The following is a 25,746-nucleotide window of genomic DNA, read 5'->3' as shown; positions in this document are numbered from 1 at the left end:
TAAAGAAATAAAAAGCATGACCAAGAAAGACAAATTCCCAATTTCCAATATTTCAAAATTAATTTTACTAGGGCTTCATTGGGTAGGATTTTGCTACGCTGGGTAGGATTGAGGTTGAGGTGATACTGACTAGGGTTGCAAAATTCCAGGAACTTTCAATAAATTCCCTGCTTTTCCAGAAATCATGGTTGGATGATTCGGGTTATTTATTGAAAGTTCACGGAATTTTGCAACCCTAATAGTGACAGGTGCCTTATACTAGAGGAGCTTAGACTGTGGGTCACGTACAGGGTGGCTAAACTAGACTAGTCTGGTGTTTAATATACCTTTATGCAGTCGCAGAGTGAGCTCTGAGACCACACTGAACCACTCCTTGGCTGAGGTGGCTCCATACGGTGCCTGAACTGAACAAATAATGCACACACACCACTGAGATCACACATACGTGGAACCTGGATATCACACACACACACACACACACACACACACACACACACACACACACACACACACAAAGCAACTGAGATCTCTCATAAACATGCGTACGCACACACAAAGCGGAGAGAGAGACTGCCTATGAGAGAGAGAGACTGCCTATGAGAGAGAGAGAGACTGCCTATGAGAGAGAGAGAGACTGCCTATGAGAGAGAGAGAGACTGCCTATACAGGGATTTGTATCCTATCATGTACTATTATACTCAAATAGATGTCTCTGTTTTAGAGCAATGATTACTCTGTATTTGATTAATACAGCCTAGATTTGTCTGCAATTGATTGATAAGCCATCCATTTCCATTGGATAGATAAGGATCTGATTGGTTAAGTGTGATTCTGGGCTGGTGCCCCATGCAGTGCTGATGTCACATTTTTAGTTTCACCTTTATTTAACCAGGTAGGCCAGTTGAGAACAAGTTCTCATTGACAACTGTGACCTGGCCAAGATAAAGCAAAGCATTGCGATAAACAACAGAGTTACAAACAAACATACAGTAAATAACACAATAGAAAAATATATGTACAGTGTGTGCAAATGTAGAAGAGTAGGGAGGTAGGCAATAAATAGGCCATAGAGATTAAATAATTACAATTTAGCATTAATACTGGAGTGATATATGTACAGATGATGATGTGCAAGTAGAGATACTGGGGTGCAAAAGAGCAAGAGGGTAAGTAATAATATGGGGATGAGGTAGTTGGGTGTGCTATTTACAGATTGGCTGTGTACAAGTACAGTGATCATGCTACTTGTGACTCAGTATGATTGTAAAAGTAGGGAAGTGCACAATGTGTGACACCACAGCCCTGCTGAAACAGGGTCACAGACCTGTCTGAGTGTCTATGTGGTCAGCCTTTAAGATAGGGGTGTAGTAGCACTCATTCATAGATCCTGCTGGAGATGGCATTGACAAAGATAAGGCTAGATATGGGGCGAACATTACAATGTATACTGGCTTATGGCATTGTATCACAAAGTCAAATTACCAGGGAAAGTTGTCTCAATAGACTATAAAACAACAAGGAAATGTCAGATGTACTGTATAATATGATTACACTCAGAAGTAACATGTACAGTGGGCCTTGGGCCTACAATTTGAACAAATCGTTCAAGAGTGTCCCTTACCTTCATAAATGCTATTTCTTCTCCCGGAGCCCTCTGTGTCTCCTGACAGTCCCAGCTCAGAGCGGCTGAAACATTGACAACAAATATGGGCATCAAAAAATATTGGAGTGACACTGCTGCCATGGGTGGTTAATTAAGGGGAGATGTCATTTGAGCAGTAATTGATGTCGCATATGACAATTAATGTATTCATTTATTTTACTAGGCAAGTCGGTTAAGAACAAATTCTTATTTACAATGACGGCCTACCCCGGCCAAACCCTGACACAGACGATGCTGGGCCAATTGTGTGCCGCACTATGGGACTCCAAATCAAGGCCGGTTGTGACAGCCTGGAATCTAACCAGGGTCTGTAGTGACGCCTGTAGCACTGAGATGCAGTGCCTTAAACCGCTGCGCCACTCGGGAGCCCCAATACAGTGGACATTGTGGTATATAACATAACATTACAGTGGACATTGTGGTGTACTGTATAACATTGTATAGTTAAGTTGATCAATAGTGTTTGTGACACTGAGCAGTAAAAGTGACTAGATTCTCCTCAGAGTTAATGATCTCTAGTAACTTATGAGAACATCTGCTACTGTTTAACTTCTGCTCTCACCCAATTGAAACAAAGTTTGGGAAGAAATTGTGTTGATATTACAGATAAGGTGTTTGAATAAATATATGAAAGGGTTTCGTCTATACAGTTTAATCACAAGTCATTATAGATATAAACAGGTAAATATCCTACCCCTCAGGAGACCTTCTTCCAGCCATCTCTGTGGAAAACAAAACACTCACATTTAGACTAAGTTATTACATAGATAAAAACAATGTAGTCAATAGCAGTCTCATTCTACAAGCTTATCTATGATAGCATGGCAGAGCTCACCCAAGCAATTATGAATGAGATCCAATGGGAGCATGACCATGCTGAGACAGACTCACCTGAGCTATTGGAATGAGGGAGTGAGTGCATGCTCTGGTCCTCCTTTCCAGCAGACGGCCATCCATTGAGCCTTGGCTTTACTGTTGGGTCTTGGGCAGAACTAGGGCCCATTGTGTTCCTTTTTGATGCAAGCCCCGCCATCACAGTGGCTTCAAAGCCCTTGGCCATGATAGAGACAGAGTTCGCTGGTGTCGTACTGCACTCTTCGTCACTGTTGTCAAAGTCAAACTTCATACCTTCCTCTTCCTCCTCATTCTTAGAGGCCATGTTGGACATAGGCACTGGAAACGTGAGGGGAGAAAGTTAAACAAAATGAGACGTGCTGTTACAAATTACAATTACACAATGCATCTCCAATCATTCCGGAGACAACACATTATTTCCAAAACACTGCAGTGATCTCATATGTTGTCAGTGTACTATTGACTACCAGCGCATTTGTTACTGATCAGCCTTTTCTCTCAACAAATACTGTAGGTCTAAATGAGGTATTCTCACACTAAGGCAAAGTATTGGGAAGAGTGAGGTCTGCAACAGCATAGAGTGCATTCGGAAAGTATTCAGACAGTTTCCCCTTTTCCACATTTTGTTAAGTTACAGCCTTACACCAAGATTGATTAAATAAATAAAATACCTCAATCTACCCCATAACGACAAAGTGAAAACAGGTATTTAGACATTTTTGCAAATGTATTACAAATAAAAAACGGAAACACCTTACTTACATAAGTATTCAGACTCTTTGCTTTGAGACTCGAAATTGAGCTCAGGTGCATCCTGTTTCCATTGATCATCCTTGAGATGTTTTTACAACTTAATTGGAGTCCACCTATGGTAAATTCAATTGATTGGACATGATTTGGAAAGGCAAAGATCTGTCTATATAAGGTCCAACAGTTGACAGTGCATGTCAGAGACAAAACCAAGCCGAGAGGTCAAAGGAATTGTCCATAGAGCTCCGAGACAGGATTGTGTCGAGGCACAGATCTGGGGAGGGTACCAAAAAAATGTCCACAACATTAAAGGTCCCTAAGAACACAGTGGCCTCCATCATTATTAAATGAAAGAAGTTTGGAGCGACTCTTCATACAGCTGGCCACCCGGGAAACTAAGCAATCCTGTTGGAAGGTGAACCTTCGCCCCAATCCGAGTTCCTTAGCGCTCTGGAACAGGTTGTCATCAAGGATCTCTGTATCTCATGGTCTGTGTAGACAGGTGTGTGCCTTTCCAAATCATGTCCAATCAGTTTAATTTACCACAGGTGGACTCCAATCAAGTTGTAGAAACATCTCAAGGATGATCATTGGAAACAGGATGCACCCGAGTTCAATTTTGAGACTCACAGCAAAGGGTCTGAATTCTTATGTAAATAAGGTATTACAGCTTACTTGTAATAAATTTGCAAAAAATTCTAAAACCTGTTTTTACTTTGTCATTATGAAGTATTGTCTGTAGATTGATGACAAAACAAATATTTAATCCATTTAAGAATAAGGCTGTAACGTAACAAAATGTGGAAAAGGAGAAACGGTCTGAATACTTTCAGAATGCACTGTTGGTGATTTATATACTGTGTTATATTTTAATGCTGGGTTGGAACAAAAGCCTGTACACCTGGTACAGTAGCTCTCCAGGAACAGGGTAAGTGACTATCACATTAAACACAATGGTCTAGTCCAGCCATACTCAATAGGCAGACTGCGCCACTGCAGTTTGCATCCAGACCCAGAACAGGGTCAAAATGGACCGCGGATCCCGACCAAAATAAACACCAAAAACATTTTACTTCTTAAGCCTCCCGGCAGTCTGTCATTTTGTTTTTTAAATCATGTGTTTAATGAAAGTAACTCAAATATATTTTCATAATTTCCCTGTGCCTTGTTTGGCCCTTGAAATGCTCAGTCTGATCGTGTGGGTGTAACTAAACAAATGAAGATATTTACACAGCCCTGACTGGCTGAAATGATGGCTTAGAGCCCACCCCCTTACACAGATGAAAAAGTAATTGGTCTATTATAATCAGATCACATTAGAATGTCATGATGTGAGCCAAAAGTTCCATCCTACCTCAAATTCAGAGTGTTATTTTGAGGTTGTCCTTGTCCTATCGTGCTCTATCGACTCGTGGCGGGCCTGGCGCAATGCATGCTGACACGGTAGCCAGGTGTACGGTGTTTCCTCCCACACATTGGTGCGGCTGGCTTCCGGGTTAAGCGAGCATTGTGTCAAGAAGCAGTGTGGCTTGGCGGTTTGTGTTTCAAATTGTATTCGAGTACCACTTGTCTAGCCGCTATAGGTCTAGCGGATTATAGGTCATTGTGGTGCCAAGTCTAATAAGGAAAACAGTCACTGGGCAGGACTAAACCTTAACATATGGTAGCATTTCATTTTAATGAGTGTAGCCTATGCCTGGATCTGCCTGACAGTCAGAATCAAGCAGGAATAACGTCACCTTGCTGACTTGCCTGGGATCAATCAACTGAGACATATAAATCCCAGGACTCTCGGCCCTGTAGATGACAGTGGCTAACTGACTCGCCACACACTGTTATTCTGCTCCATTAAACCTTACCCTGTCGAAAAAATTATTCAACTTCAACAGGTACATTGATGCTAAGTTTACAGCCATCCTCTTTCATGCCACAAAAAAAATATAGGAGCAATGAACATACCTAAAAGAGAAGCATGTCATGTCAGGGGCCTAACATTGCTCTGGCTAGTGCATGTTAACTGCCCGTACTCTTATTCTCTGCAGGTGGATTCGTGTGGAGGGTGAGACATATGGCCTGGGTGGCAGCAGGAGTCCTTCTGACACAGCATATGGTCAGTAGGCTAAGACCCCATGCCGGGAGCTCTCACCTTTTCCCCTAGCCATCCCCTAGCCCTCCCCTAGCCATCCCCTAGCCATGAAGGGATTAAGTAGCTCCAGACTGGAGCCTTGTTAGCTGCCAGGATGTTATCAGCACTGCACTCTGTTTGTCTGGGACAGGTTCCTTGTTTATGTTTGAGTGTACAGATTCCTCAGGTAGCACGTAACACTAGTACTGCTGCTGCCACTGCTATGTCACTGTGTGGCTGCTGACCTAATTTAATGGTAAAACTCACAAGTCAATGTTTGTCTCCACATTGTTACCAAATAGGGTTTGTAAGGAATGCTTCTCAGATGGAACTTCTGCTTGAGGAAGCCCAAATAGATTCACAAATCCTTTATCACACATGAACATACAGTATGTACATTACTACAACCTGAACCACCTACCACCCACCTGTTACATAGTACTAATCGCTTTGTAATTGTATATAAATGGGGAGTTGTTACAGAATAGTCCCCTTAACTCTTGTTTATTTATGACTGTTTTAATAAGATTTGACCTAAAGCTCCTCTTTGTAAGGCAGAAATCTACAGCACATAACGATACTGACGAAAGTAGAAACTCACCTGAGGTTGGAGGGGGTGGGGGGGGTGGAGAAGCCATTGGTGTACTCTGTGGTCACATCAGCCTCTGTAAAAACAAACCAACCCAATGAATCACTGAGAACATTCTTTAACCTGATACGATGTGACAAAATGTCAATATCAGATTTGCTCCAATATAGATTTTTTTAGGCCATTGGACTTTTGGGTCTATTGGATTTTTGGGTCCGTTTCATAATGACCTTTTTGAAAGTATTAGCATAAAAGTTTGTTTTTCTTATAAATATCCATAAATGTTACATCAGTGACTTATGGTAACATAGTTTTCCAGGGCTAACTATCCAGTAAATAACTCCATGAAAACGTATTGCTGCATTTCATGGTGACGAAACTCACTCAAATGGTCTGTAATAGTTGACACTTCACCTCTCTCAACCTCAAACCTACACTTAGGAAGACAGCCTGTGAAGACTAGACTGACCAGACAGTTTATTAGGTACACCCATCTAGTACCGGTCGGAGCGCCCTTTGCCTCCAGAACACAGCCTGAATTATTTGGGGCATGCTACAGGGTATTGGAAAAATTCCACAGGGATGGTGGTCCATGCTGACGCGATGGCATCACGCAGATGCTTCAGATGACAGCTGCGAAGATGCTCTATTGGGTTGAGGTCTGGGGACTGCGCAGGCCACTCAAGTAAACTGAACTTGCTGTCATGTTCCAGGCAATGTTTTTCCACTCTTCAGTTGTCCAGTTTTGGTGATCGCGTGCCCACTTGAGCCAGTAACCTCTAGGTTTTAACTGATAGGAGTGGAACCCAGTGTTGTCGTCTGCTACAATAGCCCAACCGTGACAAGAACCGACGAGTTGTGCGTTCCGAGATGCCGTTCTGCACACCACTGTTGTACTGCGCTGTTATTTGTCTGTTTGTGGCCCGCCTGTTAGCTTGCACGATTTTTGCCATTCTCCTTCGACCTCTCTCATCAACAAGCTGTTTTCACCCACAGGACTGGTGCTGACTGGATGTTTTTGTTTGTAGCACCATTCCCAGTAAACCCTAGACACTTGTGCGTGAAAAGCCCAGGAGGGCTTCCATTTCTGAGATACTGGGTCCGGCAATCATACCATTCTAACATTCAATCGAACAGTAATTGAATGCCTTGATGCCTGTTTTATATAACAAGCCACGTCTGTAGGAGTGATCCATTTTTGTGAACGTGCGGATGTACCTAATAAACTGTCCGGTGAGTTTATATGTACAGTACAAACACACACATACGTACACCTTGCGACAGTTCCTTGCATGCTCACAGTTGACTGTTCTGCCATAGGCTACCTGCGTGTGTTACATTCTTCAGATGTGTGTGTGTGGCAGATCCAGACATGCAGTACAGACTGACTTCACTCAACTGATCTGGGCAAGGCAGGCAGAAACTATAAACACATAACACAGGATGACTATCATCTCAGGCATGAAAGATCATAAATGCTCCTCATTAATGATTAACAAATCAAAATGGCTCCCAACTCGGTGGACCTTTTAATTCTAAAGACACACCCACACTGTGGTCAAAGGTCTTCATTCAAAGAACGCTTATCAAAACAACTACCAGCTGTAGCTGAATGCAAACACTCTGATAAATGAAGGTGGTAGCAGCGTGCTGTTCGAGGGGGCGTATTGAACTTCTAGCTCTCACACTCCAGGGAGGGTCATTCCTGGAGTGTGTCCCAAATGGAATATCATTCCCTATATAGTGCACTACTTTTGACCAGAGACCATAGGCCCACAGGGCTATGGTCAAATGTAGTGCACTATATAGATAATAGGGTGCCATTTGGGATACAACTTTGATGAATAATTCACAAGGCTATGGGGAGAAGGACGCCCATAGATGGAGCGGTCTTATGAATAGACCCCAACGGAGAGAAACCTCTGATCTACAGTCAGTCTGAGAACAGAGAACAGCACATGGATTGTTTGGCTGAAGGGAACCCCAGTCAGTGACTGACTCCATACTCCCACACCAAGGACATTACTCAATCGAAACCTCTATCCCGGTTTCTGGGATGTATGTCGCAAACATCACTGCCCCACTGTAGCAAGAAAGCATGTAAAATCTACTGACAACATGTGTTACAGCGGCAACACTGAAGTTAATAGTTCATATATGTGTCACTTTTAATATTGATATCTATAATCAACTAGCAGATTAGTTGTGTTGGTTTTTAAGTAAAAAGGGTGGTTAATGTATTTAGTCAGGGACAAGAGATTGGATTACTATGCAATTGTCAGTTCTGCTTGATCAAACTTAAGAGTCAGACAATACTGTGGGAATGAAAATTAACCTGCATCATTTTATGACCAGCAAGTGAGTATTACATTTCAAAATGCACCACATAACATTGCAACAAAATATGCCAACACATGACATTTCCCAGACTTTACGAGAGCATGTGACAGACCACATGCATCAATAAAGGTAATAGCTGTTCTTATAGCAGGTGCTGCAAACTAAAGTTTACCATGTCATCCCCTCTAAAGACAAAAATAATATATGAAACTGTTGTACTTTATGTCATTACACCTAGACTTATCTCCCTAGGTAAAACCACTGGATATTTTAGAAGATACTTACACCTCTCTCTCTCGAGCAGTCAAAAGGAGTCAACCTCAGGCATTTAAAGACCCTGTGCAGGATTGCAGAATTTGTTATCTACAATCTTTTCAGAATGCACTTCTCCTCAAAATGGGTTGCTCTGTAAGCTTTTCAATTGCACCAGGTCACTCTCCTGAAATCTGGAGGTCACTCCCCAACACACACACACCTCCCCATCCTCCATAGTGGGGTCCAGGCTTTGTTGCAATGTGATGATGCAGAGAAACGGAGTGTAATGGACAGCCAAAAAACAATGAGATCTCACCTCCTTGTTCTCTGTAAAGATTACCACCAGCCTGCCGAAAGCCTTCCTCCAGCCCTTAATCCCAAGGACTCTCCTCTGCACACCCCCAAGTGTTAGCAACGAAGCCGGTTTGTCGAGTCTCCACCATCCCTAATACCCTCACTTGACTTGATGACCAAGCCCCTTCCCTTGAAGCTAAATCAAGGGAGGGTTGTAGATGTCCTCTGTACGGTCCACTCTCATACAACAGGGTTAGCTCTGAGCTTCTGGCTTTTGCCAAACAAAGGCTGTCACTAGTTGCTGCTCCCACACTAGGATCAGGAAACTCCTCTCTCTATGCTTAGTGCTCTCGCTCCCTCTCTCCCCGCAGTGCGTTAACCGGCTCTTGATTGGCTGGTTGGGTGTTGAGCGCATTTATGCCTCTCGTGTAGGGATGTGCCGGTTAACGCACTGCGGGAGAAGAGGGAGGAAAGGGGAGGGCGGTTGAGCGCTAAAGCATAGAGAGAGGAGAGTTTCCTAATCCTAGTGTAGGGGCAGCAACTAGTGACAGCCTTTGTTTGGTTACAGCCAGAAACTCAGGGCTAACCCTGCTGTGTGAGAGTAGACTGTACAGAGGACATCTACAACCCTCCCTGGAGAGCAATGGTTGAGTTCGTTTTGCATGGCCCGGTGCCCCACGTGAGTGGAGATTTTTCCTAAGGACCAGTGGTATTGTCTAAAATAAGCAAACCCCGCCTACCCGGGGCATATACATGTACAAATTACCTCGACTAACCTGTACCCCAGCACATTGACTCAGTACAGGTACCACTTACAGGTATATAGCCTCTTTATTGTTATTTTGTGTTCGTTTTTATTTTTTATTTTTTACTTTAGTTTATTTATTAAAAAATGTCTTAACTCTTTCTTGAACTGCATGGTTTGTTAATTATGGGCTAGTAAAATAAGCATTTAACGGCCAGGTCTACTACACCTGTTGTATTCGGGTATGTGACAAATACAATTTGGATTCGACTTGAAATCAAACTCGACCATTGTCAGATGTCAGAGGCAAGACTGACACCTATAGGCCTTTACTAAGTTACACAATGTATTAACTCATTATACTGTTGTCACTAAACTTACTCTATTATAAAAATCTAAGGTTATATTGCCCTATTTTTTTTAATACATTGTTTACAATGTATAGCTCCAAATGTGTTTCAAAAGATCATGCCAGCTCATGGACTTTCAGTCCTTCTGAATTTCAGTGGTGACATTTCCCAAACCCCATCCCTAAATTTACCAAACAAAGTGGCAGGGTCAGGCTGTTGAAATGAACAGTTAAATAGTATGTAATTCACTGACATTGAGCAATTAGCTCTGGCAAATAATTGTTTTAACTAAGTCCCCTTTTATCTGTGGCTCTATCTTATATAGAGGGCTCCCGAGTGGGAGCGTCGTCCGTGTTTGGCCGGGATAGGTCGTCATTGCAAATAAGAATGTGTTGTTAACTGACTTGCCTAGTTAAATAAAGATTACATTTAAAATAAAATACAAACAATAATAATATACAATTTGCATTTGTAAAACATGTTACACTCATGGATTGTATTCACACCCCCGACACAAGAGGGCGACATAATACTTTGGTAGCTTACTGGGTTGTAGTTTTCTTTACATTTTCTAAGTCCCATGTGTTTTGTAGTACCGACCGGTATGTCACGTCTCTGCACATATTTACATTTTAACAAAGAAGACAGACGAAAAGGAGGGAGGACTCATAACGATAAAAGACCATCAATCAAAAGACCTATAGGCCAGACATCCACAACGAATCCCAGGTAAGCATTGAAACATATAGCTTGCTATATTTTACAACTTTAATCACATGCAGCAGCTAATATACAAAAGGGAAAGTTGTAAGTATTTCACAAGTTATGGCTTTTTGTATTATCCGACTAACTAGAATTTAACCAATGTAAGGCAGTACCCACGTGGTTTCATAGAGCCGGAGACTGCAAGAATCTATTGTTTAAAATCAATCAAAGACGTGGAAGACGGACAGATGCACGACAGCCGCAGAATTAGGAAATCTCTCTTGCAAGCTTGTTAATTACAGTAACGTTAGTCACCGAATTAACGTTAGAAGGAAGATTATCTGAAGCCAAAAGGTTTAGCTAAATGTTCTTCTCACCTTCAACTTTTACAGTTGGGGGAGAAAGTATTTTAATCGGGTGTATTGCAACTCGTTAGCTAACGTTACCCAATGTTTGTCATAGTTTATAAATCGATTGCTAGATTACGCTAGCTAACTACTTAGCTAGCACAGTTGGCTTGCTAACTCATTTAACAAAGTCCAGTAAACCGTCATTGTGTGGCTATTTGTCATTTCCCGTAGCTAACTGACGTTAGCTCGTGGTATGTTTGCTAACAGGCCCTTTTTTGAGCAACTATCTAGTAGCCACTGATTATGCTAGCACGTAGACAACAAAGAAATGCGGACAGGAATGCTAGCTAACCTGCGAGCCGCTATGGCTAATCTTGGCTAGCATTGGTGGCTTTGGCTTGTATACTTGAACTTAGTCTTAATGTTAAGTTTACGTATATGCTTAGTTTTCTTTGACTTTGTTTACATGTCTTCAAGTTCAAACGCATTGCAAATTGCTGTGTCATCAGTTCAGCGTAGCAAGAGTTTGATTTCGGTATTGATTAAAATATTTAACTAAGAAAGTCAGTTAACACATTTTCAAAGACTGCCGAGGAACAGTGGGTTAATTGCCTTGTTCAGGGGCAGAACGACAGATTTTTACCTTGTCAGCTCGGGGATTCAATCTAACAACTTTACAGTTACTAGTCCAACGCTTCAACCACTAGGCTACCTGCCGCTCCATTGATATCACAATGCATGTCTGTTTTTGTTTACCCCCCCAGATACCTTCAAACATGCCACGCAAGAAGGTAACTGAAGTCTCTGGAAATGGTGGGATCAAGAGGAAGAGGGCAGGAGGCAAAAAGAAGGAAAGGGAGTTCAGCAGTGATGATGAATTTGATGATTATGAAGAGCAGGAGAACACAAAGAAACCTGGCAAGCCTGCTGCAAAGTCAGGCCTTCAACCAGTCACTGTGCCTGACGACATTAAAGAAAAAATAGTAAGTTTCCTGACCTGCAGGAGGTAAAATCAAAATGTCCAGCTCACCAAGAGGGGTTTGACTATAGAATTGTGGTTAACATGACTAGATATGTTATTAGTCAAGTGAATAAGGAGTGCTTATGCAGAGTAAAAAAGACCCACTGATCTTAAACACTGATCTGTCATTTTCGTAGAAACTTGACTTACCTAAAGTCAAAGGTCAACTGCTCATTTTCGGGGCCACCAACTGGGATCTCATTGGAAGGAAAGAGGTTCCGAAAGCACAAGGTATAACCCTGCCAAGTCCTGTAATGAAAACATTGCGTAATGCAAGGCTCCAGACTCAAAGCTATCCCTCAATAGCACTGGTGCTACCTGCTATGGAAGTTTATTCAAGCAATCATCCTAATTGACTGCAGTATTGAAGTCACTTGTTGTGTGTGTGTGTGTGTGTGTGGTCTCGCAGCGGCCTTCAGGAACCTAGGCCAGAACCTGTGGGGTCCTCACCGTTACGGCTGCCTGAATGATGTGCAGGTCAGCAGTGTGGTGTCTGGGCCCTGTGCCGCCCACAGCCTCCTCATCACCACAGAGGGCAAGCTCTGGAGCTGGGGTAGGAATGTTGTACTGTAATAGATTGTAGTTTATATACTTTCCAAATGCACTGTATTCAGACCCCTTGACTTTTCACATTGTTACAGCCTTTTATAAAATGGTTAATTGTTTTTCAACTCCTACACACACCATAATGGCGAAGCAAAAATGTTTAGAATTAGTTAGCAAATTTATTACAAATAAAGATCACATTTGCATAAGTATTCAGACCCTTCACTCTGTACTTTGTTGAAGCACCTTTGACAGCAATTACAGGCTATAAGCTTGGCACACCTGTATTTGGGGAGTTTCTCCCATTCTTATCAGCAGATCCTCTCAAGCTGTCAGGTTGGATGGGGAGTGTCGCTGCACGGCTAATTTTCAGGTCTCTCCAGAGATGTTCGATCGGGTTCAAGTCTGGGCTCTGGCTGAGCCACTCCTGCATTGTCTTGGTTTCATGGTCTGAGTCTAAAGGTGCCTTTTGGCAAACTCCAAGCTGGCTGTCATGTGCCTTTTTACTGAGTAGTGGCTTCCGTCTGGCCACTCTACCTTAAAGGCCAGATTGGTTGACTGATGCAGAGATGGTTGTCCTTCTGGATGGTTCCCCCATCTCCACAGAGGAACTCTGGAGCTCTGTCAGTGACCATCAGGTTCTTGGTCATCTCCCTGACCAAGACCCTTTCCCCTTGATTGCTCAGTTTGGCTGGGCGGCCAGCTCTAGGAAGAGTCTAGGTGGTTCCAAACTTATTTTTAATTAAGAATGATGGAGGCCCCTGTGTTCTTGGGGACCTTCAATGCTGCAGAAATGTTTTGGTACCCTTCCTCAGATCTGTACCTCGACACAATCCTGTCTCGCAGCTCTACAGACAATTCCTTCAACCTAATGGCTTGGTTTTTGTTCTGGTGTGCACGGTCAACTGTGGGACCTTTATATAGAGGTGTGTCTTTTCAAATCCTGTCCAATCAATTGAATTTACCACAGGTGGACTCCAATCACGTTGTAGAAACATCTCAAGGATGATCAATGGAAACAGGATGCACCTGAGATCAATTTCAACTCTCAAAGCAAAGGGTCTGAATACTTATGTAAAATTTATTTTTAATAAATTTGAAAACATTTCTAGTCCTGAAGGCAAGGGGCCTGAGTGCACTGTATATCTCAGATGCAATCATTCTAGCTGGTTTGAGTCCAGGAGGAAAGGTCCATGTTGACGACCTCCTGCCTCTTAGGTCGAAATGAAAAGGGTCAGCTGGGTCACGGGGACACTAAGCGTCTGGAGGCCCCAAAGCTGATTGAGGCCCTCGCAGACGAGGTGGTGGTGGCTGCAGCCTGTGGACGCAACCACACCCTGGCATTGACTGAGGGTGGCACCGCCTACTCGTTTGGTGAGAACAAACTGGGTCAGCTGGGCCAAGGGAACCAAACTGATGCAGTCCTCAGTCCAGCCCCGGTAAGCAACATAAACTTCCCTATTAATATGCCTCATTATTGTTGCTGCTTTATTATAGGTCTAATATGGCCACTTAATGAGCCTGTATTTATTGAATCTTCTCCTTGCCCCTCTCAGATCCAGTACAACGGGCAGCCCTTGGTCAAGGTGGCGTGTGGGGCAGAGTTCAGCATGGTGGTGGACTGCAAAGGGAACCTTTACTCGTTCGGATGCCCAGAGTATGGCCAGCTAGGTATGGTTTTAGCTAATAGTACTGGACCGATTAAAAAAATATATGTATGTATATATATATATATATATATATATATGTGTATATATATATGTGTATATATATATGTGTATATATATGTGTGTGTGTGTGTGTTCTTTGAAGAGTTAAATGGCAGCACAGTGACCCAGTCAAAAGTCATTCCAAATCAAACACTGACGTAGCACTTATTTTTACCGTGTTTGGGTCACAGGCCACAACTCTGATGGAAAGTTCATTGCCCGCGCCCAGCGCATTGAGTTCGACTGTGAGACCATTGCACGTCGCGTGACCATCTTCATCGAGAAGAGTAAGGATGGCCAGGTGACGCCCGTACCCAACGTGGTGGTCCGAGATGTCGCCTGCGGAGGCAATCACACGGTGAGGAGAGAAAAGACCAGGTCCTGTATTCATTGTCTTAGAGAAGGAATGCTGAGGGCCTCCTGAGTGGTGCAGCAGTCTAAGGCACTGCATCGCAGTGTTGAAGCGTCACTACAGATCCGGGTTCAATCACAGGCTGTGTCACAGCCAGCTGTGACCGGGAGACACGTTTGGCCCAGCGTCGTTGGGGTGGGGGGGGGTCTAGCCAGCCGGGATTTCCTTCTCCCATCGTGCTATAGCAACTCATTGTTGCGGGCGCCTGCTAGCTGACTTTGGTCGCCATCTAGACTGTGTTTCCTCCGACACATTGGTGTGGCTGGCTTCCTGGTTAAGCGAGCAGTGTGTCAAGAAGCAGAGTGGCTCGGCACGGTCGTGGTTTGGAGGACTCATGGCTCTCGACCTTCGCATCTCCCTAGTCCGTAGGGGGGAGTTGCTGCTTTGAAACACTTTATGAATACAGGCTTTGATCCCTACTGTCACAATTACCCCCATCAGACAGAAATGTGAATTTTAGAAATGTGCGTTTAGCCAAAATGTTGATTTACATTAGTTGCCCCCCCCCCCCCTCCCAGTTAGCATATGTTCTTATCCAGATCGACATAATAGTAATACATTTTCTTACTGGTCCCCCATGGAACCCACAACCCTGATGTTGCAAGTGCCATGCTCTACCAACTGAGCCTACTCTCTGCTTTTGCATAAATTCTGAATGTCGAGTATTCCCTTCGTAGTTAATGAACCTGCAGATGGAGACCTTTGCATTCTGATCCTTAAATCTGGGTCCAAAAAGGAGCGAAGCTGGTCTGAACATTTGGTACCAGCCTGCATTGAAAGCAATACTCTACTCAATGTGTTTTACCTGTCAATGGCTCTGGTTAATTCACAAATACCTTCTCTTTTTTTCTCTACCATGTTTTGTTTGCACGAGGCTAACTCGGGTCAGTGTGTAAACTTTGTGTGTGTGTCCAGCTGATATTGGATTCCCAGAAGCGGGTGTTTTCCTGGGGCTTTGGTGGCTATGGGCGGCTGGGTCACACAGAGCAGAAGGACGAGATGGTGCCCAGACTGGTGAAGCTCTTTGACTTCCCCGGGCGTGGGGCATCCCAAATCTACACTGGCTACCAGTGCTCCTTCGCTGTCAATGAAATGGGTATGGGACACAATGCGTAACTCCTTTGAATGTTGAGTAATGAATAGATAAAAATGTAAATGTTTTTTAACCCCTATTCTCAATATAATACCACTATACCCATAATACTGTTACTTCCCTAAGTACCTGATGTACAGTGCCTTGCGAAAGTATTCGGCCCCCTCGAACTTTGCCACATTTCAGGCTTCAAACATAAAGATATAAAACTGAATTTTTTTGTGAAGAATCAACAAGTGGGACACAATCATGAAGTGGAACAACATTTATTGGATATTTATAACTTTTTTAACAAATCAAAAACTGAAAAATTGGGCGCGCAAAATTATTCAGCCCCTTTACTTTCAGTGCAGCAAACTCTCTCCAGAAGTTCAGTGAGGATCTCTGAATGATCCAATGTTGACCTAAATGACTAATGATGATAAATACAATCCACCTGTGTGTAATCAAGTCTCCGTATAAATGCACCTGCACTGTGATAGTCTCAGAGGTCCGTTAAAAGCGCAGAGAGCATCATGAAGAACAAGGAACACACCAGGCAGGTCCGAGATACTGTTGTGAAGAAGTTTAAAGCCGGATTTGGATACAAAAAGATTTCCCAAGCTTTAAACATCCCAAGGAGCACTGTGCAAGCGATAATATTGAAATGGAAGGAGGATCAGACCATTGCAAATCTACCAAGACCTGGCCGTCCCTCTAAACTTTCAGCTCATACAAGGAGAAGACTGATCAGAGATGCAGCCAAGAGGCCCATGATCACTCTGGATGAACTGCAGAGATCTACAGCTGAAGTGGGAGACTCTGTCCATAGGACAACAATCAGTCGTATATTGCACAAATCTGGCCTTTATGGAAGAGTGGCAAGAAGAAAGCCATTTCTTAAAGATATCCATAAAAAGTGTCATTTAAAGTTTGCCACAAGCCACCTGGAAGACACACCAAACATGTGGAAGAAGGTGCTCTGGTCAGATGAAACCAAAATTGAACTTTTTGGCAACAATGCAAAACGTTATGTTTGGCGTAAAAGCAACACAGAACACACCATACCCACTGTCAAACATGGTGGTGGCAGCATCATGGTTTGGGCCTGCTTTTCTTCAGCAGGGACAGGGAAGATGGTTAAAATTGATGGGAAGATGGATGGAGCCAAATACAGGACCATTCTGGAAGAGAACCTGATGGAGTCTGCAAAAGACCTGAGACTGGGACGGAGATTTGTCTTCCAACAAGACAATGATCCAAAACATAAAGCAAAATCTACAATGGAATGGTTCAAAAATAAACATATCCAGGTGTTAGAATGGCCAAGTCAAAGTCCAGACCTGAATCCAATCGAGAATCTGTGGAAAGAACTGAAAACTGCTGTTCACAAATGCTCTCCATCCAACCTCACTGAGCTCGAGCTGTTTTGCAAGGAGGAATGGGAAAAAATGTCTCTCTCGATGTGCAAAACTGATAGACATACCCCAAGCAACTTACAGCTGTAATCGCAGCAAAAGGTGGCGCTACAAAGTATTAACTTAAGGGGGCTGAATAATTTTGCACGCCCAATTTTTCAGTTTTTGATTTGTTAAAAACGTTTGAAATATCCAATAAATGTCGTTCCACTTCATGATTGTGTCCCACTTGTTGTTGATTCTTCACAAAAAAATACAGTTTTATATCTTTGTTTGAAGCCTGAAATGTGGCAAAAGGTCGCAAAGTTCAAGGGGGCCGAATACTTTCGCAAGGCACTGTATATTGTGGTGATTTCAAAGGGTACACTAACCAGGATTTGAACCTAGCATCTGTCAGTCTAATGCCTTAGCCATTACGCGATTTGGAAACTTGACCAGGATGCTGGTGTTTTTAATAAGGAAGCTATGCTAATTACCTTCCGTGTGCAGGGGGGCTGTTTTTCTGGGGGGTCACAAATACCTCGCGGGAATCTACCATGTACCCCAAGGCTGTACAGGACCTGTGTGGATGGAAGGTCCGCAGTCTGGCCTGCGGGAAAAGCAGTATCGTTATCGCTGCAGACGACAGCACCATCAGTTGGGGACCCTCCCCTACTTTTGGCGAGCTGGTAAGACGTAATATTTAATTGTATGTATAAAACACATTTCGCACACCATTTTAGAAACATACCGAGGTGCTGGTGTGCTCATAAAAGACTGCTGAATTGGCACATGTGTTCCAGGTTTTCCACCTATTATGACGTGTGTTTGTTACAGGGTTACGGTGACAACAAGGCCAAGTCCTCCACTACTGCCCAGGAGGTTAAGAGTCTGGATGGAGTTTACGCTGAACAGGTATGGAGCGGCAACAGAGACTGAATAAACACAATGATGCATTCTGTAGATGGGAACTGCATTTGTGTGTTCACTAGTTTGGGCCCATTCTCACTGTGGTGTGGTTGCAGGTGGTGATGGGATATGCACACTCCCTGGTCATTGCCAGACAGGACACTCCACAGGAACAAGAGAAGCTCAAGAAGCTGCCAGAGTACAACCCACGCACACTCTAATATGGTATTCTCCAGCCACCACTTTTTTTTTTTTTTTTTTGCTTTCACTTCAGAGGCCCTCTAGGTCAACTGTAAGTCATGATGGATGGCTGGGGAGGGTGGGCTCTCACGAGTATGTATGTATGTATGCATACGCCTTGAAAAACAAGTCGGGCCTACATATATTCTGAGATTAATTCAGAGAAAATGCGGTGCAAAAACTGAAACAAATCCACTCGACAGAATTTGCCCTGACCTCACAAGTCAGACATCTACAGCTGGAGAGAGGATCTCTACTACTCATACTCCCCTTTCATTCCCCCGGCAAGTCCACTGAAGCGTTCTCTATTTTCACGTTGTCTCTTTTTATTCTTCAGTTGTGAACTGATCAATGCCCTCGTCTCCCTCACAATAATGGGTGCTACATCAAAGTCCTCTTCGGGCTGATTTTAATTTCCAAGCGAGGGATCAATTCAAGACCAACACTCCATATCTGTGCCTTTTGAAACAGTCTTTCGGGGTATGGAGTGAATGCATTTGTTATTTGTTCCCAAAGACCAATTGCAAAATTTAGTTTAAACTTTGTTCTTGAAGTCCATGGCAGTGTTACTGTTTGTGTCTGATTGATCGGTGTGCACTGTCAGAGCATAATCAGGATCTGAGATGTGCCACCAAGTCGATGCTCTCCAGCCATTGACTTCTGTTACATTCCTTGGTTTTATGTCTCTTCATTTGTATGATTAAATATTGGTGTTGAGGATGCGTAACTGTCCCTCAAATGCCAGTGTCTGCTTGTTGTCATTCTTGCCTTTTTTCAGTGACTCTTTTTAGCCTGGGAAACCAGGTGTGGTCACTGTGCACTCTTGGCAATGAAAACCAGCAGAAATGTGGGTTGTGAGTACTTGAGTCTTACGCTTGTTTTCGTGCAAATGGTTGACTAAGTATGTATGCAATGAGTGGACATTCTGGTTTTAAATCAAGATGGGTTATTTTCTTTTCATTTGTTAGTCTACCTGTATTGCAACAAATAGTTTTTGTCTGGGTCAGAAGACCCACATCTTGTTCAACATTTTGAAACTTTTTCATGGAAATGGTAATAAAGGTTTATGTAAATTGGTTGATTTTTCTTTAGTCTTTTTTTTTTTGCCTCGTGCCACACCACTTCAAGTGGGGAGGGAATGCTAGCTACTGCTAGCCTCAGTAAATTTGATAACCAATCAGCCACTGTATTTTGCAGTTGCTAGGCCAGTTGTTTGCAATACTAATGGCTATGTCCACTACTTCATTTGGTGTCACTAATCTAATTCATCTTACCAGGCTTTGTCTGCCATAAGCACATTTCCCCATTTACTAATGAACATATCACACCTTCCGAGTTGCCAAATATTAAGAATCATGATGTACAGATAACTACCAAAATAATGCAAACTTAAGTAAATGAGGGAAATAAAGTACACTAAAAGCAGGTGCTGCCACACAGCTGTGGTTCCTGTGTTAATTAAGCAATTAACATCCCATCTTGCTTGGTCATGTATAATTTATTTTGGCTACGATGGCTATGCTCCCATCCACAAGCAGTCACACTGGTTTGATGAGCATGAAATTGATTTAAATCATGCCATGGCTGTATCCGTCAGATGGAAGTGCCTTAAGTGTTTTTCACCTCCACCAAATGATGGAATGTCTCGGAAGAATGGTGTTGCATCCCGCCAATCTAGTTCCAGACACTTGTAGAATCTATGCCAAGGTGCTTTGAAGCTATTACGATGGCCCAACACTTGGCATTTATTTGGTTATGCTGGATTAACATAGTAGGTTGACTATTGTCTTGATTTTTTTAATGGCTAGCTTAATGTAGTGCAAGGTTGGGCAACTGATGGGGGTGGGGGCTGCATTTGCCTGGTCTGTGCTCATAATGCAAACTAAATATTTTAGCAGCTCCCCTCGACAGCAGAGGAAATTATGCAATTCCACACATTTGCTATGGGGTGTAGAGAAAACGATGCAATTCTACTCATGTTGCCATCGTCCATGGGGGGAAAATGAGCTGCAATTTTACCATAGGGTGAAAAATTTTGCCAGTGTCAATCTGAGACTAACAATCAATGCCCCCCCCCCAGGCCGGTAATTCAACCATGATTACATTTAGATGGCTAGACTAATTTACCAATAATTTAAAAAAAAACGGGGTGACAAGCAGAACTGATGCACAACCAAATTGAAATAATACGAGACCCTGACAATTTTATTTTAAATTGATCCAATGGCCTTCAAAGGGCTGCCAGTTGCCCATCCCTGATCGTGTACTACATTGTCACCCAGATACAAAATGAGTTTTTTGCTGGACAAATTCAGCTAGATCCCTCCCATTTTTGGACCATTTGCTTTTGTTGGTTCCTAGTGAACATACCTGTTGTCTTGTCACCATAGAGAAAAAGTACAAAAGAAGTACTAAGAATTTATTAAATGTACAAAATCCAGCAGACAGGAGGTTTAATCCTCATCTTCCTCCTCCTCCTCATCCTGGTTGATCTGGAAGTAACGCAGCTCGTAGCTCTCCTTGGTGTTGGCCACAACACGCAGCCAGTCGCGAAGATTGTTTTTCTTCAAGTACTTCTTGGTCAGATATTTCAGATATCTACAGACAGATGGCATTCAGATGTGTGAGGTTGCACTTTGGCTTTCAATGTTTTCCCCAAAGCAATATACACATACAAAACAACCTAGTAAAGCTAATGTTTTTTGTTGTTGCTGTACACCCCAACTTAATGAATCACAAATACACAGCACAAAGGTTGAAGAATGATACTGTAGCGCAGTCACGTGCGGTTAGCGTATTCATGGGCAGGGGTGGATAAACTCAACAAGGAAGTCTGAGGGAGAATTCAGTTCACAGCCAGTGTATTTTGATGCACATAATGTTACTGGTGGGTGCATGACAGATGCAGGAGAAAAGTCATAAAGCATTTGGGAGTTGGTTAAGTGGGAATTATTAAGTTGAATTCTACATAGCCAAAAGTCAATATTGGCATCATCAATATCAACACCAGCAACCTAAACAAAAATATTACCGATAAAGGCTATACAAACACAGGGCCTCTTATCCATCATAAGCAGTGCAAAAGTGTAAGTCAATTATTCATATGAGGACATAAGTATTTACCAACGTTTTAATAGCTTGAACATGTAAACAATGTATTGGGTGAAAGACATTTAATAAATATTTTCTTTTTTCCAAGAATGTCCAAATGTCTGCATTGCAATTTGATTACTAGTCCTGAGTTGCCAGTGCAGTTACCATACCTTTTGGAGAAGGGGACCTCGGAGGAAACTGTGATCTTGCTCTTACTCCTCTCAATAGACACCACACCACCACCCAGGTTTCCAGCTTTCCCATTCACCTTGATGCGCTCCTGGAGGAACTGCTCCTTTAACCATTAAAACATACTGTGTCAGCACATACTTCTAATTTCCAACAACAAAAGATTGACAGTTGCCCAATGTTACTTTTTATATTTTTTAAAATGTATTTTTTATTTCACCTTTATTTAACCAGAGACTAGTTGAGAACAAGTTCTCATTTACAACTGCAACCTGGCCAAGATAAATCAAAGCAGTGCGACAACAACAGTGTAGTGGATGTGAAACTAGCCTGTTGGCTGGAGCACATCAGTGACATCACACCTTCACTTGGCTCTATAAGCCAACTGTCGTTCATGGAGTGATCAACTAGTCTCTTGCTCTGTCAGCAAACACAGTTGGTTTTTAAGTTGTGTGTTGTTGTGCAGGTCGCTAGCTAGTGTAAATCCCACTTGAGATTTAAAGGCCCAGTTTTATATACATTTCCACACTATGAGGTTGGAATAATGCTGTGAAATTGTGAAGATGATAAAAACCCTTTTCGTGTATGAGTTGTTTGAAACGACAGCCTGAAATGTAAGCCTGTTTTGGTGGGATGGTGGCTTGTCCTTCCTGGTGACATCACTAGACAGTAAAATAGTTAATAGACCAATCAGAGTTCCAAACCTACCAATAACAGCACATTTTCAGTGTCCTCCTCCCCACTTATGACCACTCCCATAGCCCTACCAAAATTCTTGCTTGAGAAATTGCTCATGGCTAAGAAGCTATGTTTTCTCTTAAAATGATAAAGAAACAATTACAGTACAGTACATAATTGTTACCCATAAATTCATTGATAATGAGAAAAAAAAACAGCTGCATTGGACGATTCTGTTCAACATGTCGATCCCATGAACTGTCATTTCATAAGCTCCTTCCATCCTTCAGTTTATACTAAACCAAGTGACCATTGTGGAAGGGCAGAAATCATTCAGGATTGTGGCTAATGGGGGTTTCGAATAAGGGCGTTTGTGCAACTAAAATATTAGAATTGTCCTTGCAACCAGGCACAGGTATAAAAACCTGTCAGTGTAACTGCAAAACTACTTACAAAGTTGGCAGCATCCATGATGCCATCTTCAACAGGGTGGGTGCAGTCCAGAGTGAACTTCAGGACCTGCTTCTTCTTCTTGCCACCCTTGGACCCCTTGGTGCTCTGCTTCTTCTGCAGACAAGATTGACAGCCAATTAAAACTATGACAGTCACTACCATTGCAGCTGTTCCGTTTAGTTAGCTGCCTATAATCTAACAGTTAACGTTACCCAATATTAGTTCACCACCATACAACCGCAGACATCAACTAGGTCTAGGCTAATCCCCAATTAAGATGAAGTTTTAGTCTGGTGGCTCCTTATAAGTAAATACCAACATTTTTTTATTTAACTAATCAAACTACTGCTGACCATAAAACGAACAGAAAAATGTTAAGCTAATTGTGTAGCTACAACGTGGTGGATCTGGCAAGCTAACGTTAGCTAAACTAAAAAAAAAAACTTTCTAATTTAGCGGGCCTCGTGAAAAACAAAACCCAATTCAGTGCCTTGTTTAGCATGATTAACGATTACACAAGCCCTCTCAAATATGCGCCGATTTATACAAATAATGTACAGCCATTTTAAGTGTGAAAAATGTATATATTTGAACAATTTTCCACACGCGATTGTACCCACCACAGGAGCCATTGCGAAGAATTTAGCAGAAAGGAAGAGCTGGGTTTGCGCGTGCGTTACATTTTGGCCTGATGAATCAATCGCAGATCTAGTCGATACAATCACGGCATCAGAGTTCGATTAAAAGGCTTAACATTATTGTTTATACATCTTATTGAAATTCTATATATTTTTAAGGATAACAAGTACAAACGTGTTAGAAACAATACATCCTTCTACAAATTGTAACAAAAGAACAACACAAAAAATAAACAGAAAAACACTTAGGGTGTTGTTGTTTTTTTGGTCCATATTTACCTGTTTGGGAAAGGGGATACTTAGTCAGTTGCACAACTGAATGTATTCAACCGAAATGTGTCTTCCACATTTAACTCAAACCCTCTGAATCAGAGGTCCATCATAATGACGTTGTCAAAACCCTGCTCTTTGAATGGTCCTTCATAATGTCATCGTCATAACCCTGCTCGCTCATTAGTTCTTTGTTACGCTGCTCTCTGATTGCTCCCTTCATTACTACGTCATCCTAACCCTGCTCCCTGATTGGTGATCCCTCCATGACTAAGTCATCATAATGCTGCTCTATGATTGATCACTTGATTATGACATCACCATAACCCTGCTCTGGTAGGTTGTTTATTATGACATTGCCATAACTCTCCTATCTGATTGATCCCTTCAGAATGGCATCATCATAACCCTATCTGATTGGTCCTTTCATAATGACAAATACAGTTCTTGGGCTATAGCTCCTTGCCAATAGTGACATAATAAACTCTGGCATTAGTGAGCAGAGAGGCAGACATCAAGGTAAAACATGAAAGATATACTATGTGTTCCCTTTATTGTTCCGCTCTGCATTAGGAAGCAATGCATGACATTTGACAGGAGTCAGTGGAGCCTGCAGTGTCCCCTATGAGGCTCTACTAGGCCAGCACTCCATCCCCTCCAGTCACACTCAAAGACCCTCCTCATATCTGTCATTCCTGCTTGGGACAGCAGATAAGGCAGCAAGCAGCAAGGTAATTGTTCAGCCCATATTCTTATTGTATTTATTAAGTATCTGCTTCTTAACATATTCATTAAGTATAGGCTTACAGGTGCATTTTCAATCATTCTCTGAAACGTCACCGACATAGATCAGCATCACTCTGATGGGCTTTCCTGTGTTGTATTTTCAGATGTGTAGAGCAGTGGAGGCTGCTGAGGGGAGGACGGCTCATAATAATGGCAAATGGAATGGCATCAAACACATAGAAACCATGTGTTTGGTGTATTTGATACTATTCCACCAATTCTGCTTCAGCCATTACCACGAGCCCGTCCTCCCCAATTAAGATACCACCAACCTTCTGTGGTGTGGAAGAATATTCTGCCTTTTGGAGAAGCTATATGATCCAGACAGACAGGTGAACTGTCACCCCTTGGTATGCCATGAGCAGTACAAACACCCCTGTCTGCTGAACCTTTACCACAAAGGCCAACTCTCCTGCCGCCACTGTGGGTAAGAAAGTTTGGTTTCTTGTGACTGTATTACAGCAGCTTGGAAACATAAAATGGGTCATTCCATTGATGTAGTGGATGGCATGATATAAGTATTTTAATTTCTTATGGAACAAATGACCTTTGCTTTATCAAATCAATTATCAACTCAGGGGCCTTGTTGGCGCCCCCCCCTTGGGTTGTGCCATGACGGAGATCTTTGTGGGCTATACTCGGCCTTGTCTCAGGATGGTAAGTTGGTGGTTGAAGATATCCCTCCAGTGGTGTGGGGGCTGTGCTTTGGCAAAGTGGGTGGGGTTATATCCTGCCTGTTTGACCCTGTCCGGGAGTATCATCGGATGGGGCCACAGTGTCTCCTGACCCCTCCTGTCTCAGCCTTCAGTATTTATGCTGCAATAGTTTATGTGTCGGGGGGTTAGGGTCAGTCTGTTATATCTGGAGTATTTAACATGTCTTATTCGGTGTCCGGTGTGAATTTAAGTATGCTCTCTCTAATTCTCTCTCTCTCAGAGGACCTGAGCCCTAGGACCATGCCTCAGGACGACCTGGCATGATGACTCTTTGCTGTCCCCAGTCCACCTGGCCGTGCTGCTGCTCCAGTTTCAACTGTTCTGCCTGCGGCTATGGAACCCTGACCTGTTCACCGGACGTGCTACCTGTCCCAGACCTGCTGTTTTCAACTCTCTAGAGACAGCAGGAGAGGTAGAGATACTCTCAATGATAGGCTATGAAAGCCGGCAGGGTAGCCTAGTGGTTAGAGCGTTGGACTAGTAACTGGAAGATTGCGAGTTCAAACCCCCGAGCTGACAAGGTACAAATCTGTCGTTCTGAAAATAAGAATTTGTTCTTAACTGACTTGCCTGGTTAAATAAAGGTAAAAAAAAAA

The 25,746-nt window shown here is 42.8% G+C and overlaps 3 protein-coding genes across 9 annotated transcripts in view; 1 reads left to right on the top strand and 2 right to left on the bottom strand.

The window, feature by feature from the left end:
• The window catches only part of LOC135528094 (rho guanine nucleotide exchange factor 10-like protein), a 28,887-nt gene extending 19,600 nt beyond the window's left edge, over positions 1-9,287 (bottom strand). Inside the window, exons 1-7 of one of the 6 annotated variants that reach the window (XM_064956894.1) lie at positions 8,894-9,287; positions 8,608-8,659; positions 5,995-6,058; positions 2,555-2,836; positions 2,358-2,385; positions 1,622-1,686; positions 1,325-1,390 (exon numbers count right to left, since the gene is read on the bottom strand). In XM_064956894.1, coding sequence (XP_064812966.1) covers positions 1,325-1,390; positions 1,622-1,686; positions 2,358-2,385; positions 2,555-2,836; positions 5,995-6,031 — 478 coding nt within the window. In that variant the 5' untranslated portion in view covers positions 6,032-6,058; positions 8,608-8,659; positions 8,894-9,287. Of the gene's footprint in view, positions 1-326; positions 405-1,324; positions 1,391-1,621; positions 1,687-2,357; positions 2,386-2,554; positions 2,837-5,994; positions 6,059-8,607; positions 8,660-8,893 lie in introns of all 6 variants that reach the window. The other 5 variants (XM_064956895.1, XM_064956893.1, XM_064956899.1 and 2 more) reach the window with 5 other exon arrangements.
• Positions 9,288-10,558: 1,271 nt separating this feature from the next.
• Positions 10,559-19,403, top strand: rcc2 (regulator of chromosome condensation 2). 2 transcript variants are annotated; one of them, XM_064956890.1, is made up of 11 exons: positions 10,559-10,695; positions 11,786-12,004; positions 12,180-12,273; positions 12,452-12,595; positions 13,807-14,027; positions 14,145-14,259; positions 14,489-14,655; positions 15,625-15,805; positions 17,689-17,867; positions 18,016-18,093; positions 18,204-19,403. In XM_064956890.1, the coding sequence occupies exons 2-11, from the start codon at positions 11,798-11,800 to the stop codon at positions 18,306-18,308; spliced, it is 1,491 nt and encodes a 496-aa protein (XP_064812962.1). In that variant the 5' UTR covers positions 10,559-10,695; positions 11,786-11,797; the 3' UTR covers positions 18,309-19,403. The 2 variants fall into 2 exon arrangements, with proteins under 2 accessions (XP_064812962.1, XP_064812963.1); XM_064956891.1 differs by lacking the exon at positions 10,559-10,695 and adding an exon at positions 10,904-11,025.
• Positions 19,404-20,733: 1,330 nt separating this feature from the next.
• Positions 20,734-23,444, bottom strand: LOC135528093 (large ribosomal subunit protein eL22). The gene is made up of 4 exons (XM_064956892.1): positions 23,361-23,444; positions 22,741-22,854; positions 21,591-21,715; positions 20,734-20,925 (listed from the first exon to the last, which is right to left on the bottom strand). Exons 1-4 carry the CDS (start codon positions 23,370-23,372, stop codon positions 20,781-20,783), a joined length of 396 nt encoding a protein of 131 aa, XP_064812964.1. The 5' UTR covers positions 23,373-23,444; the 3' UTR covers positions 20,734-20,780.
• Between the last annotated feature and the right edge of the window lie 2,302 nt (positions 23,445-25,746).

The sequence above is a fragment of the Oncorhynchus masou genome, chromosome 33 (genome assembly GCF_036934945.1).
Source record: "Oncorhynchus masou masou isolate Uvic2021 chromosome 33, UVic_Omas_1.1, whole genome shotgun sequence".
NCBI lineage: Eukaryota > Metazoa > Chordata > Actinopteri > Salmoniformes > Salmonidae > Oncorhynchus > Oncorhynchus masou.
This window is presented reverse-complemented; position numbering and strand designations above follow the sequence as displayed.

What these genes read in the sequence shown, in the direction of transcription:
- rcc2 (XM_064956890.1), top strand. Translation starts at nt 11,798, where the DNA reads ATGCCACGCAAGAAGGTAACTGAAGTCTCTGGAAATGGTGGGATCAAG. An exon ending in GGGCAAGCTCTGGAGCTGGG is followed by an intron (nt 12,596 to 13,806) that starts GTAGGAATGTTG and finishes CCTGCCTCTTAG; the next exon opens with GTCGAAATGAAAAGGGTCAG. An exon ending in CCTGCGGAGGCAATCACACG is followed by an intron (nt 14,656 to 15,624) that starts GTGAGGAGAGAA and finishes GTGTGTGTCCAG; the next exon opens with CTGATATTGGATTCCCAGAA.
- LOC135528093 (XM_064956892.1), bottom strand. An exon ending in TCATGGATGCTGCCAACTTT is followed by an intron (nt 21,716 to 22,740) that starts GTAAGTAGTTTT and finishes TAATGGTTAAAG; the next exon opens with GAGCAGTTCCTCCAGGAGCG. An exon ending in GAGGTCCCCTTCTCCAAAAG is followed by an intron (nt 20,926 to 21,590) that starts GTATGGTAACTG and finishes ATCTGTCTGTAG; the next exon opens with ATATCTGAAATATCTGACCA.